This window comes from Natrix helvetica (assembly GCF_964273705.1).
Source record: "Natrix helvetica genome assembly, chromosome: 11".
NCBI classification, from domain to species: Eukaryota; Metazoa; Chordata; class Lepidosauria; order Squamata; family Natricidae; genus Natrix; species Natrix helvetica.
In genome coordinates this window covers 19663270-19675133 of record NC_138562.1, presented here as the reverse complement: position 1 = coordinate 19675133, position 11864 = coordinate 19663270, and the positions used below count along the sequence as shown (strand labels likewise).

General features: G+C 45.7%; 1 protein-coding gene across 3 annotated transcripts in view; it reads right to left on the bottom strand.

The window, feature by feature from the left end:
• Window positions 1–2886: 2886 nt before the first annotated feature.
• Window positions 2887–11864, bottom strand: part of ADGRG4 (adhesion G protein-coupled receptor G4) — a 28422-nt gene continuing 19444 nt past the window's right edge. For all 3 annotated transcript variants that reach the window (XM_081963769.1, XM_081963770.1, XM_081963771.1), the window contains 12 exons: window positions 11576–11741; window positions 11319–11468; window positions 10571–10693; window positions 9307–9352; window positions 9009–9112; window positions 8408–8529; window positions 7943–8211; window positions 6871–6973; window positions 6060–6349; window positions 5288–5386; window positions 4452–4601; window positions 2887–3518 (listed from right to left, as the gene is read on the bottom strand). In XM_081963769.1, the coding sequence (XP_081819895.1) occupies window positions 3388–3518; window positions 4452–4601; window positions 5288–5386; window positions 6060–6349; window positions 6871–6973; window positions 7943–8211; window positions 8408–8529; window positions 9009–9112; window positions 9307–9352; window positions 10571–10693; window positions 11319–11468; window positions 11576–11741 (1753 nt within the window). In that variant the 3' untranslated portion in view covers window positions 2887–3387. The remainder of the gene's footprint in view (window positions 3519–4451; window positions 4602–5287; window positions 5387–6059; window positions 6350–6870; window positions 6974–7942; window positions 8212–8407; window positions 8530–9008; window positions 9113–9306; window positions 9353–10570; window positions 10694–11318; window positions 11469–11575; window positions 11742–11864) is intronic.

Genomic DNA, 11864 nt, shown 5'->3' with positions numbered 1-11864 from the left:
TTCTTGGTTTTGGGTGGCTTGACATCAATCCCAAGTGGACGTGGAACTGCCTACCTTCTAGAGTCACGGGACCTCCATCACTGCAGGTTTTCAAGCAAAGGATGAACATGGATTGGAACCCTCCGAAAATTTCTGCCCTGCCTCATAGCATCTTTTGTCTAAGAGCATCTTTGTTGACCAAAAGGATTCCTGAATCTTCAGGTACCCTGGTGACATCATTAGAAGAGAACAGCATTACGGGGGATTCAGCTCAGTGGCTTCTTTTATGGCCAGAGAAAAACAAGGACTGAATCCTAGAGGATTAAAAAGGGACAACCGAGAACAAAACCACATCTCCCTCTCTCTCCCTCTCCCCCCTCCCTCCTTCTCTCCCCCCATGGAAGCCATTTTGTGAGGGCACCCACAGCATACCCCAGATGTTCGATCCCTGGATTATTGGATCATCTCCCAAAATCATTTGTTCTGCTAGTGAAGGCAGAAGGCCTTCAAGTCAAGAGAAGGCCATCCATCTCAAACTATCTTCTCTTCGAGCTCCCAAGACAAAAAGAGTAGTTAAAAAAACTTCCCCTCCCCTTTTTGAGCTACAGAAAAATGATCCCAAGCTTTTATAAGTGATGGATGATGACAGGCTGATTACTCTCCTACCTCCACCCCAATACTCATCAGAATATTCCACAGCGTGACTCGGATTTGAGATGCTTTTTACGAGTGGGTGACTGTAGGCTGTGGGGGGTGTTTTGCAAAAAACATGTGTTATTCAGATCTGTTTCCAAAGAGGTGGGCCATCTACCTCGAGCCGATATTAATATTCACAAGGCTTGAGTCACTCTGATTAAAAAAAAACCGAGCTCAAATGGCATTTGCATTTTGAAAAGGTGCATCAACTAATTCTTGATTCGCTTCATTATCTCCCATTTCTGAAGCTGTCAGGGAAGAGTTTCCAAGCAGAAAGAAAAAGGATGGTGTACATTGACATTAGGTATGTAAATACACCAATCCCAACATCCCAGAATAAGCGTGAAGCCTTATCAATAGAGTCATTTTGCTGCTGACATTTGGATGGTACAAAACATTCTTTTCAAGAAAACTTTTTTTTCTGCCAATGGTTAGAACACCGAACCTTCTTCCTCTCTCTTTGGTCGAAGTGGGGTACATAAATAGATTGTGCATCCTTGTCATAAAAATCAAAACAATTTCCAGATCCGTCCACCCACCCACCCACCCACCCAAAATTAAAGATAGGTCCCTTTTGTGCCTAGGATTTGACCGTCGATCTTTGAAGCTGCAGATTCAAAGCAATAATTCCAAATTTCCTTCTACCTGCACCAATAGCACCTCTGTAGCATCAGCTATCTTTCTGCACGGGGCGTGATTTTACGCCTTCGAATAAAATTACAGACTTTCAGTCCAAATGACAACTTGAACAATGCAGCGTTGGAAGGCGACACGATACACTCTTGGTGGAAGAACAAAGGCGCGATCTGGCAGAAGAATATCGAACTAATAGGAGAAAATTCTCCTTTCTCGAATAATTGGCATGCGGCGATTGGCGTCAACAAACAAGACTTCCCTTGTTTTTGTTTTGTTGATTTGCTTCTAAAGATTTTGTCCCCACACCCACAAGCCCATCCCATGGTCCAATCTCCCACTGCCAAGTTGGCAGCTTCCACCCATCCAGTTCCGGTCAGGTGCAGAGGTACAGAGACAAAGGATGATGACCTTGGCTTTCTAGAAGGAATTTTGTTATGGCTACATTTCATCTAACTCCTTACAATCCCTCCTTCCATTTTCCCACAATAGAAAATGCATAGTAGAATAATAGAAAGTGTGGCAGGCCAAAGATCCAGAAGAAAAGATGACTGCAGGCCTGACGGGGGTTGTGTCAGAGTGTGTCTACTATTTTGAGACTACCCAGGAGCAAAATACAGTACACAGAGGTTTCGAACTAAACAGAGGTTTCGAATATCGAACTAATAGGAGAAAATTCTCCTTTCTCGAATAATTGGCATGCGGCGATTGGCGTCAACAAACAAAACTTCCCTTGTTTTTGTTTTGTTGATTTGCTTCTAAATTATTTTAAAGACATTGTTCCACATGTATCTTTTCCAGTCTGGTGCTCCCGTGTGAAATGGCTGAGAAAAACAGGCTCAACATCTGTGGCAGGAGAAGTACCATTTTTGCACACCTGGTGAACATTTTTTAAAAACGTAACTTCAAGAAGTCCTCTGGCTGCTTCTAATGGTTCTGGGCTTGACCTTCACAATCCCTTGGTCACTGTGAATAGACCTGATGGGGACTGTAGTTTAGAATCTCTGGCCAACATCTGATATTTCTTCACCTGAAGTCTCACGCTTGGTTTTGTCCCCTCTAATCTTGAGGTTAGAGACATCACCCTGCCAACACAAGCGTGTCTAGTCAAGGCGATGGTTTTCCCAGTTGCAATGGACGACTGTGAAGGTTGGACCATAAGGAAGGCTGAGCACCAAACAATGGAGGCCTTTGAACTCTGGTGCTGGAGAAGACTCCTGCGAGTCCCTTGGACTGCAAGGCGATCAAACTGGTCAGTCCTAGAGGAGATCCACCCTGACTGTTCCTTAGAAGGCCAGATCCTGAAGATGAAACTCCAATACTCTGGCCACCTAAGGAGAAGGAAGGACTCCCTGGAGAAGAGCCTCATGCTGGGAAAGATGGAGAGCAAATGAAGAAAGAGACGACAGAGAATGAGGTGGCTGGATGGAGTCACTGAAGCAGTCAGCGTGAGCTTCAATGGACTCCAGAGGATGATAGAGGACAGGAAGGCCTGGAGGAATGTTGTCCATGGAGTCACAATGGGTCGGACACGACTTTGCAACTAACAACAACAACAAGAACCTTGAGGTTTCGTTTTATTCCAAACTTTCGATCCTTTGACGAAATCAATCTGTAGCTTCCTGTGTTTCATTTGCAAGAGTGGTCTTACTCCCTACGTGCTACGTGAATGTTTGTTTAGCCATAAATAAACTACAGTTGGCTAGAATCTCAGAACATGCCATAAATAACCAAACCACCTTATGGCTTATTGTATTTTATGAAAACCCAGTCTAAAGATAAGACAGTCATGTGTGTCCTTTCTCCCCCATTGTGTTGAAGCTGAATCTTACACAAACACACCCACAATGTTTTCAGTCAGAAATCTGCCAACTGGTCTCCTGTCCTGCTTATTCTCCAAGCTTAAATCGACTTTCTACTTCAAGTGCCCACAACCGATATATGGCAGAGGAGGACAACGGCGTCTCCTGCATTCCATTATTTGAAAACTGGTGGTTGAATTTTGAATGAAAGCATTTTTTGTTGTTGTTGAGCTGTGAGAGTCAGCATCAGAAAGCCAAAGAAGAGTAAGATTCCCCTTTAAGACATATCTTTATTTTTCTCTGCGTGGTGGAGGTCAACATCTCCTGGTGATATTCTCCTCATCCGGGGAGGTTTGACTGCCTGAGAAGCTGAGGACATATGGCTGTTGCTGCAGCAAGCAACGTGATCTAAAACATAAAGAGACGGGAATATATTTTTCTTACACTCGCCTCTAAAATATAACAGATTATCCATGGTCTGTGCAATAGTTGTTGGCAGCCCCCTTATGATCTAAGTGCTATCACCCCCACAATGGCTGTCTTGTCTTTGTGGCCATACCGAACGGCTGCATTCACTCGACACGTTTTGTCCAAGTGTGGGCTGCTACGAGAACCCGTAGCTAACGTTAGGGCTGGTTTGGAGAACCTCCAAATCCCACCCCTGCCTTGCCCCGCCCACCCCACTACGCCCCTCCCACCATGCCCCTCCCAGGAGTCTCCACGCGGCCCGTTTTGGCTTCGTGGTAAGTGCAGGGCCCACACAGAGGCTGGGGGAGGAGGAAAAACGGAGAGCTGCCAGGCCAATATCTTCCAAATGCAACGCTGAACCAGAAAATATCTGGCAAGGAGTCTCTGAGAGTCACGAAGAAATCTTCACACTAATTAAGCAAACTAATTGTCTCCTGCAAACTCCCCTCCCCTTTCGCTCCTCTTTTATTTCCTCTGGAAGGGGCCATTCATCGTCCACTTGTGGCTTTACTCCCAAATTGACCCCTGTTCTTTAGCTTCTGCCCCGTCGATCTCCGACTCCGAAGGCAGCTAATAACTGTCAGACGGCTCTGGCCCCCTCTCTGCCTCCGACACAGAGCCCTCCTCAGAGCCTTCCCCAGACTCCAGGAGTGGCCCCAACCTCCTCACTGTCTGAGTTTGCCACCAGACTGGTGGGCCACAACAGCTCTATTGTGTAAAAACTCCCTGCGGGCTAAAAGCTTTAGTGCCATTGCTAACCAAGGGAGATCATTCTTCTCAAAAAAGAAACAGTCAAAGAGACTTTTAGGATTCTGCTGCATGGGTAGTCAAAGCCCTTCCCCCCCCCCTCCAATATCCATTCTTCCTTCTCACCAACGTCTGGACTTGCTTCAGGTAAACTGTAAGAGCCATTGAATAGGGAGCCAGTGGTGCAAGACTTGAGGGACTTCAAAGAATGACGCGAGTGTTTCCGCCCAACGACGCAAGGGTAATTTCCCAGCACGGTGGCTGAGCTGATCCTCTCTGAAACCAGACGGGCGAATTGGGGGGGGGAGGGGGGGGTAAGAGAGATATAAAATCTGGAATAAGAACTTGAAAGTCCGCTTTCTGCCACAGGATCTTCTACAGCAAGGGTGTCAAACTCAAGGCCTGGACTTAGATCTAGCCAGAGGTGGAATTCTACTGGTTTGGACCTGATCGCCGGAACTGGTAGCAGAAATCGTGGGTGGCTCCGCCCACCTGCGCCTGGCTCTATGGCATCCCATTTAGGCCATTTTTTCACCAAAAGCGCATGTGCGGAAGGATCGACGCATGCACGGAGGTGCTGTACGCACTCACATTTGCAAACCGGTAGGGAAAGTAAGTGTATACCACCCCTGGATCTGCCCCACGGGGCCGCCCTGGGAACAGCGAAGGAGCAGCCTGTGGTGTCTCTGCCAGTGAAAACGGAGCTGGCCATGCTCCCCCTGGCCTCCCCGAGGTCAAATACAACCCTGATGTGGCCCTCAATGAAATCAAGTTTGACACCCCTATTCTACAGCATATTCCGTCACAGCTCCTAAACCAAAACTTGGTCTGGGCAGGGCAGCAATCACACCCTTGCAAGTGTTTCATTGTTAAGACCAACCCTTGCATGTTGGCGCGAACCCGTCAAGACAGGGAAGGGAGCACCACACCATCAGAACAGAAAGAAACGACAGGTGCCTTACGGGAATTGCTGAGCTGAAATTTCCCACAACAGTAGTGTATCTGGCATTGCTTCCTGACGTTATCCTTCATGAGGCAATAAAAGATGAAGATGAAGAACCCTAGGAAGGAAAGCAGATAAAATCTTGGTTGGATTGTTCCACGCATTCTGCTCATCCAAGCTTTTCATCAATTATAGAAAGGGTGTAGGAGCAGATGAGTTGCTGAAAGCATGGAAACATCCCACAGAAATTTAACAAAGCATCGACAAAATCAGAAGTATTCTGGTTCCTCAAACTGACATTACAAAATGTTCTACCACACCATGGGGAATTGAAGGCTCCAAACAAGGAGTCTAATGCCACCCACCCATCCCCCAAATTTATAATTTCTAGAGGAGACAACGAGGAATCTCATCAAGTGGTAGAACAGAGAAGAAAGAGGAGAAAAAGGAGAAAAGACACAAGTCATACCTTAGTTAAAATTGGAAATATTTAATGGAAGCACCTGGAAATTCAGTCTTCTACATCTAAAGCAGGTGCTCCACCATCTCATGACCTGAGTATTGTCTCATTGGGCCTCTCTCAACCTGGCATCTTGAAGATGTTTTGGAATTACTCTACCCTCGTCCTACTGTGTTGTATGAAGGTGGAACTTTGCCACAGTTGAGCTGAAGGAACACCAGAACTTTGTAGTTGGAATTACCAAGAACCACAACTTGGTCATGTGCTCTTCTCATGCTATAGTCCTTCCCCCACCCCCTCCCCAGCCAGTGCACCTTATCATGAGACTTACCTTGCAAGGAGTTGCAAATGGCAAAGATGTACATGAAGACAGTCTTCATGGGGTCCCATGCAAAGAAGGCAAAACCCCACGTCAAGCCCAGCAGGAATGTCAAGCTGATGACTCTCTTTAGGTCAAGGAGGAATTCTTGGCTCCGGTCCTTCCCGACCCTGGGATTGTTAGTTTTCATGGCACGGATTTGACAAAGGACAGTAACAAACATGCTAATGTTGATCAGGAATATCAGGATGAAATAGCCAACTAGAGAGATGTAAAAAACCGACTTGTCCTGAATCCAGCAACTGGAGAAAGACAAAGGAAGATGGATTGGTCAACTCCATGTTGAAGTTTTGATCCAACCTTCTTAGGAGATGCCAGGCTGAAGAAGACAGATTTATAGATAAAAAGCAGCACCATGAATGGATGGATGGGTGGGTGGGTGGGTGGGTGGGTAGATAGGTGGATGGGTGGATTTGATTTGATTTAATTTATGTCCATCTTTCATTCACAAACTCATGCATGGTATGTAAAGCTTCATCAGCCTCCTATTTTTCCCCACAACAATTTTTTTTAACATAGTTTGAGCTGAGGAGGAACAACTGACCCAAAGTCTCTCCATGAGCTTTCATGATTCAAGATAGACTAGAATCTGAGCTTTTCTGCTCCTAGCCCATTTTTTTCCCCAATGCAACATGCTGAAGTAGGTATACAAACAATTTAGGGGCTAAAGATGGAACAGTAGGAATTACAGCAATGGGGTTCTTTGTTTGAATTTCTCTCCTGCTGTTCTTTTGGGTAAAAATAATCAAAACAAGAGACTTACAACTGCATGAACTGGCTGCTGGTGCTTCTTCTCAGAGCAAATTCAGTCCCATAGGAGTCTCTGCTGATACTGAGGACCACAATTACAATAAGCGCTGGAATTCCTAAGGACCCCCCCAAGAAAACAAAACCGCATTAACCCCCCAAAAAAGAGGAGAAACACCTGCAGATGTTTCATGACTGTCCTAGTTGGAGAAAAGAAATGAGGTAGGGAAGGCCTGGTTAACAGAAAAGGTGAGCAAAGGAAGAATTTGCATTAATATCTAACATCCACATTAAAAAAATTAAGAGCAATTCAGTCTTGTGAAGCTTAAGAATTAATTTCAATTACTTTAGTCTGAAATTTTTCTCCTTTGTCACATTCAAATGGGACAGTTTAACAATAACTGTGGTAGGGCATCATTCTGTGTTTAGGGACCACATCTACCCCAGTTTTAAACTGAATACATCCTTCTTCTTCCTCTTCCTCTTCCTCTTCCTCTTCCTCTTCCTCCTCCTCCTCCTCCTCCTCCTCCTCTTCTTCTTCTTCTTCTTCTTCTTCTTCTTCTTCTTCTTCTTCTTCTTCTTCTTCTTCTCCTCCTCTTCCTCCTCCTCCTCCTCCTCCTCCTCCTCCTCCTCCTCCTCCTCCTCCTCTTCCTTCCTCCTTCCTCCTTCCTCCTTCCTCCTCCCCCAAAACACTCAACCCCCCTCAAGGAACTCTAGCCCTGCCCATTCTAGGGTGTGTCCCACCACATGTGACACAATGCCTGCCACACTTATGCTCATCTGCTCCCCATCCCATAATTCAGGAAGCCCTAAAGGGAGGATTGCATGAAAAATGACCAGGCAGCCTCGTCTCCATTCCCTCACGTTGCTTGATGGACATTGTTACCCAAAGATCGGTTGCATCTCCATCTGGTGGTGCCATCGAGAACTTATTTGGAGACGCCCTTCCCTTTGCCCACGCTGAAAGCCACCAATGGCACATCTCTCTTAAAAAGGTAAACCACATGGCAAAATGCTGAAACCTGCATGATGTTTACCAACTGGGAAGGTTCATATAGACACCAAAACGCCGTATCTCCGATGCTTACCCCAGCCAGCTATGGAAAGCTTGAGCATGTAATAGGGAATGTAGACTTTGAAGACTTTCACCAAGGCAAAATACATGTTGACGGCTTCCAGACCCATCCAGGTAAAGGCAGAGAGCAGGAAGTAATGCAAGGTCGCAGCCGCCGCGATGCAAAGCCCACGATTCTGAAACATGGCTAGCCAAGAGTTCACCAAGAAGACTAGGTTGAGCATCAACAAAGCAAAGCAGAGGTTGACGAGGATTTTGGAAGGGTAGTCCTCACGGACTTTGCTGGAAGGAAAAGGGGGAAAGGCATTCACTTCCTACCCCGTCACATAGATCTCATTTCTTCCAGGGACATCCTTATCTGATTTCCTCGATGCGTGCTATCTGGGGATGAATAAAGTTTCTACGGCCGGACGACAAGGAACTCCAAATTTTATTGAGTTCAGGGGGAAAAAACCACCAAACAGCCAACTCTACTCACTCAGTCGAGAAATAAATCAACAACGCCAAGCCCAGGAAAATGGAGGAAATGCCACACCCCACATAAGTCACCAGTGTTAAAGCCCACTCATCAGCATCACTTAGGGGTGTCCGAGATAAGTCCTTTAAAAACATGAGAAAGAGAGTCCATCCAATGTTCTCCATTTGGTGCAACCCAGGTGTCTGGCTGGAGGATGCTACGAGTTGAAGTCCACAGGTCCTAAAATTGCCAGGGTTGGACACCCCTGATCAGAGGTGTTTTTCAGCAGGTTCTGATCAGTTCTGGAGAACCGATAGTGGAAATTTTGAGTAGTTCCGAGAACCGGCAAATACCACCTCTGGCTGGTCCTGCCCCCATCTAGTCTCTGCCTCCTCAGTCCCAACTGATCGGGAGGGAATGGGGATTTTGCAGTAACTTTCCCCTGGAGTGGGGAGGGAATGGGGATTTTACAGTATCCTTCCCCTGCCATGCCCACCAAGCCACGCCCACCAAGCCATGCCCACAGAACCGCTAGTAAAAAAAAAAAGAATCCCACCACTGGATATATATGTACGCTCTGTTTTTTCCACTGTAACTGGGACAAAGATTGAAATGAACTTACCAGCAGGACTCCAAAATGGGTCAGATGACTACAACTGCAGACTGTGTAGATCCTATTTGTATGTTTTATTTCACACCCTGCGGTGTTCCAGCCACCCAGGCCATCTGCGCAACAGAAAAATGAAAGATTTCACCCATGGTTAGTAGCTCCTGATTGCTGTTTACAGCTGCTCCCTGACTTCAGGTGTGCACGGAAGGGTTGAGGAGGTGTGAGCAGAGATTTGTGCTGGCTTGTTGAGAACATGAAGATGTTATTCTCCATCTCTCAAACTTTCCTCTTTGGAGTCCTCAGTACTCACCATTCCTATTGAAGTCCCAAAAGACGCAGTGCACAGTAGCATTGTCCTAGTAGTAAAAAAAGAGAGAAATAAAATGGCTTAAGAATGGAAGTCCTAGGTAGGAGATAACTCCCATCTATGCTGTACCTGTCACAACCTTTGATAGACCTTCTCTTCACTCAAGGCAAGAGTTCTTCTTGCGTTATCACTAGTAGTTTAGTTTAGTTTATTAGACTTCTAGACCGCCCCCTCTCCCCGAAGGGACTCGGGGCAGTGTACAGGTACCAAATTAAAACCATACAATCGATAATAAATATAATTAAGATCGGATTAAATAGACCCCTGTACAAGTTTATAAAAATTAAAAAACTTGACCTTAAAACCAAACCATAAAATTTAAAAATACAAACTGAGGTGGGAAAGCTGGAATTAGGCCAGGCCGGCTAGCTGAAACAGGTGGGTTTTGAGCTTCTGGCGGAAGGAGCGGAGGTCCGTGGTCGTTCTAATGTCAGGGGGAAGGTCATTCCAGAGGGTTGGGCCCATCACAGAGAAGGCCCTTCCCCTGGGCGTCGCCCGCTGGCACAGCCTAGTGGACGGCACCTGGAGGAGTCCCTCTCTGTGTGAGTGAATCGGCCGAAGGGATGTGTGGGGCAGGATATGATCCTGCAAATAACTCATTTCTAGTAGAAATGAGAAAGATTTTCTCCAATTTCCCAATTCCCCAGTTGGGCAACTTGATGCAATCTTGTTGGATTTGCCCGTTGCTGATATTCAGAACTTGGGTAAAAATGTTAATATCTGCATTTATGAGGTGAGGTGGCTAAATATAGTTTATAAGCCACTTAACTCATTGCCATGTTGACTTAAGTAATGACTGGATGATTGTTTTCCATTTCTAGGAAAACACTGTTTACTTTATCTGCTATTTTGGGCTAGGATTGTAATTAAAAATTAAGTTGTCTACATCTAAAATGTTATTTGTCTTTAGTGCCTCCTATTCATTGATGGGATGACAGGAAGAGTTAAAATTTAGCTCAATCAATCAATAACAATGACAAGTGAGCTCTGTCTTTCCATATTTCTGTTCTTCTAACTCCACCAAGATCTAGAATCTCCGACATAGCCTCTTTCTTTGATTAAATGAAGGCTCTCCACAAATCTGTAGGCCTCTCTTGGTCCAGCCAAGTCTTCTCAAACCAGCCATCCATGGTATCTCCAGCTATGTTATGCACTTCAATGTCATAAAAATAACCCCGGCGCCTTTGGCAACAATGTGGTACTCTACCCCATGTGGCCGTCTGTGGTGCAGGACTATGCTGACTGGTTCCTTGAGATCTTCAATTGTCTTGTTTTCAATGCTGGCACCTACAACATAAGTGTTCAGAACTTCGTTCTTCAAACTGTCGTCCTAAAAAAGAAACATAGATATTTTTTGTTTTCTCTCTTTCTCTCTCCTCTCCACTCCTCAGGGCCATTTCCAACCACTTTCCACCAGAATGAGGGAGTCACAAATTAAAATTTGGGCTTCAGATGTTCCTCTTATCCTTGGCATCCATTGCTAAATTCCCTTCTTCTTCTTCGTCTTCACAAAGTCACGTCCAACCCATCGTGACCCCATGGACAATGTTCCTCTAGGCCTTCCTGTCCTCTACCATCCCCTGGAGTCCATTTAAGCTCACACCAACTGCTTTGGTGACTCCATCCAGCCACCTCATTCTCTGCCATCCCCTTCTTCTTTTGCCCTCAATCTTTCCCAGCATTGGGCTCTTCTCCAGGGAGTCCTTCCTTCTCATTAGGTGGCCAAAGTCTTTGAGTTTCCTCTTCAGGATCTGACCTTCTAAAGAGCAGTCAGGGTTGATCTCCTCTAGGACTGACCGGTTGGATCGCCTTGCAGTCCAAGGGACTCGCAAGAGTCTCCTCCAGCACCAGAGTTCAAAGGCCTCCATTCTTTGGTGCTCAGCCTTCCATATGGTCCAACCTTCACAGCCATGCATCTTCTACTCCTTCTACTCTTGCAAATTCGGCCTACTTACCTTAAACAATGACGGGATACCAAAAAATGTGAATTGAATCCCGGTAAAATTTTCTCTATCAAAAGACTGGGACGTTAGGTAATTTCTCAATAATCCTGGCAAATATATCGAGGCCTGGGCATCCGTGAAGGGTGTTGATTGGATGCTGAGCTGGAAGGGGAAAGTTCTAGAATTGATTTCAAATTAATTCAGGAAGCACCTGGCAGAAACAGGTGATAAGAGGTGGGGAGAAACACAGTGTGTGAAAGAGGACTCACCTGGGGACTGGTCTCCAAAGTATAGGATACGATCCCAAAAGCAACTCCCTGGAAGTTCGTGGGATCTGGTCGTAGCACCGCCAAAGCCAGCCTAGACAAGATGACTGATTCATTTCTCCCATTGAAAGTCATCTTGAAACCAATTTCTTCTGTGAGCTTTAAGATTCTGGAGAAAGTAGGCAAGACCTCAGAAAAGCCCTGGGAAGCGGTATATAAGTCTAAGGGTTATTGCTATCATCTAACAGATAGCAGATTCAATAGTGGCAAATGGCTGGGTTCTCACTTGGAA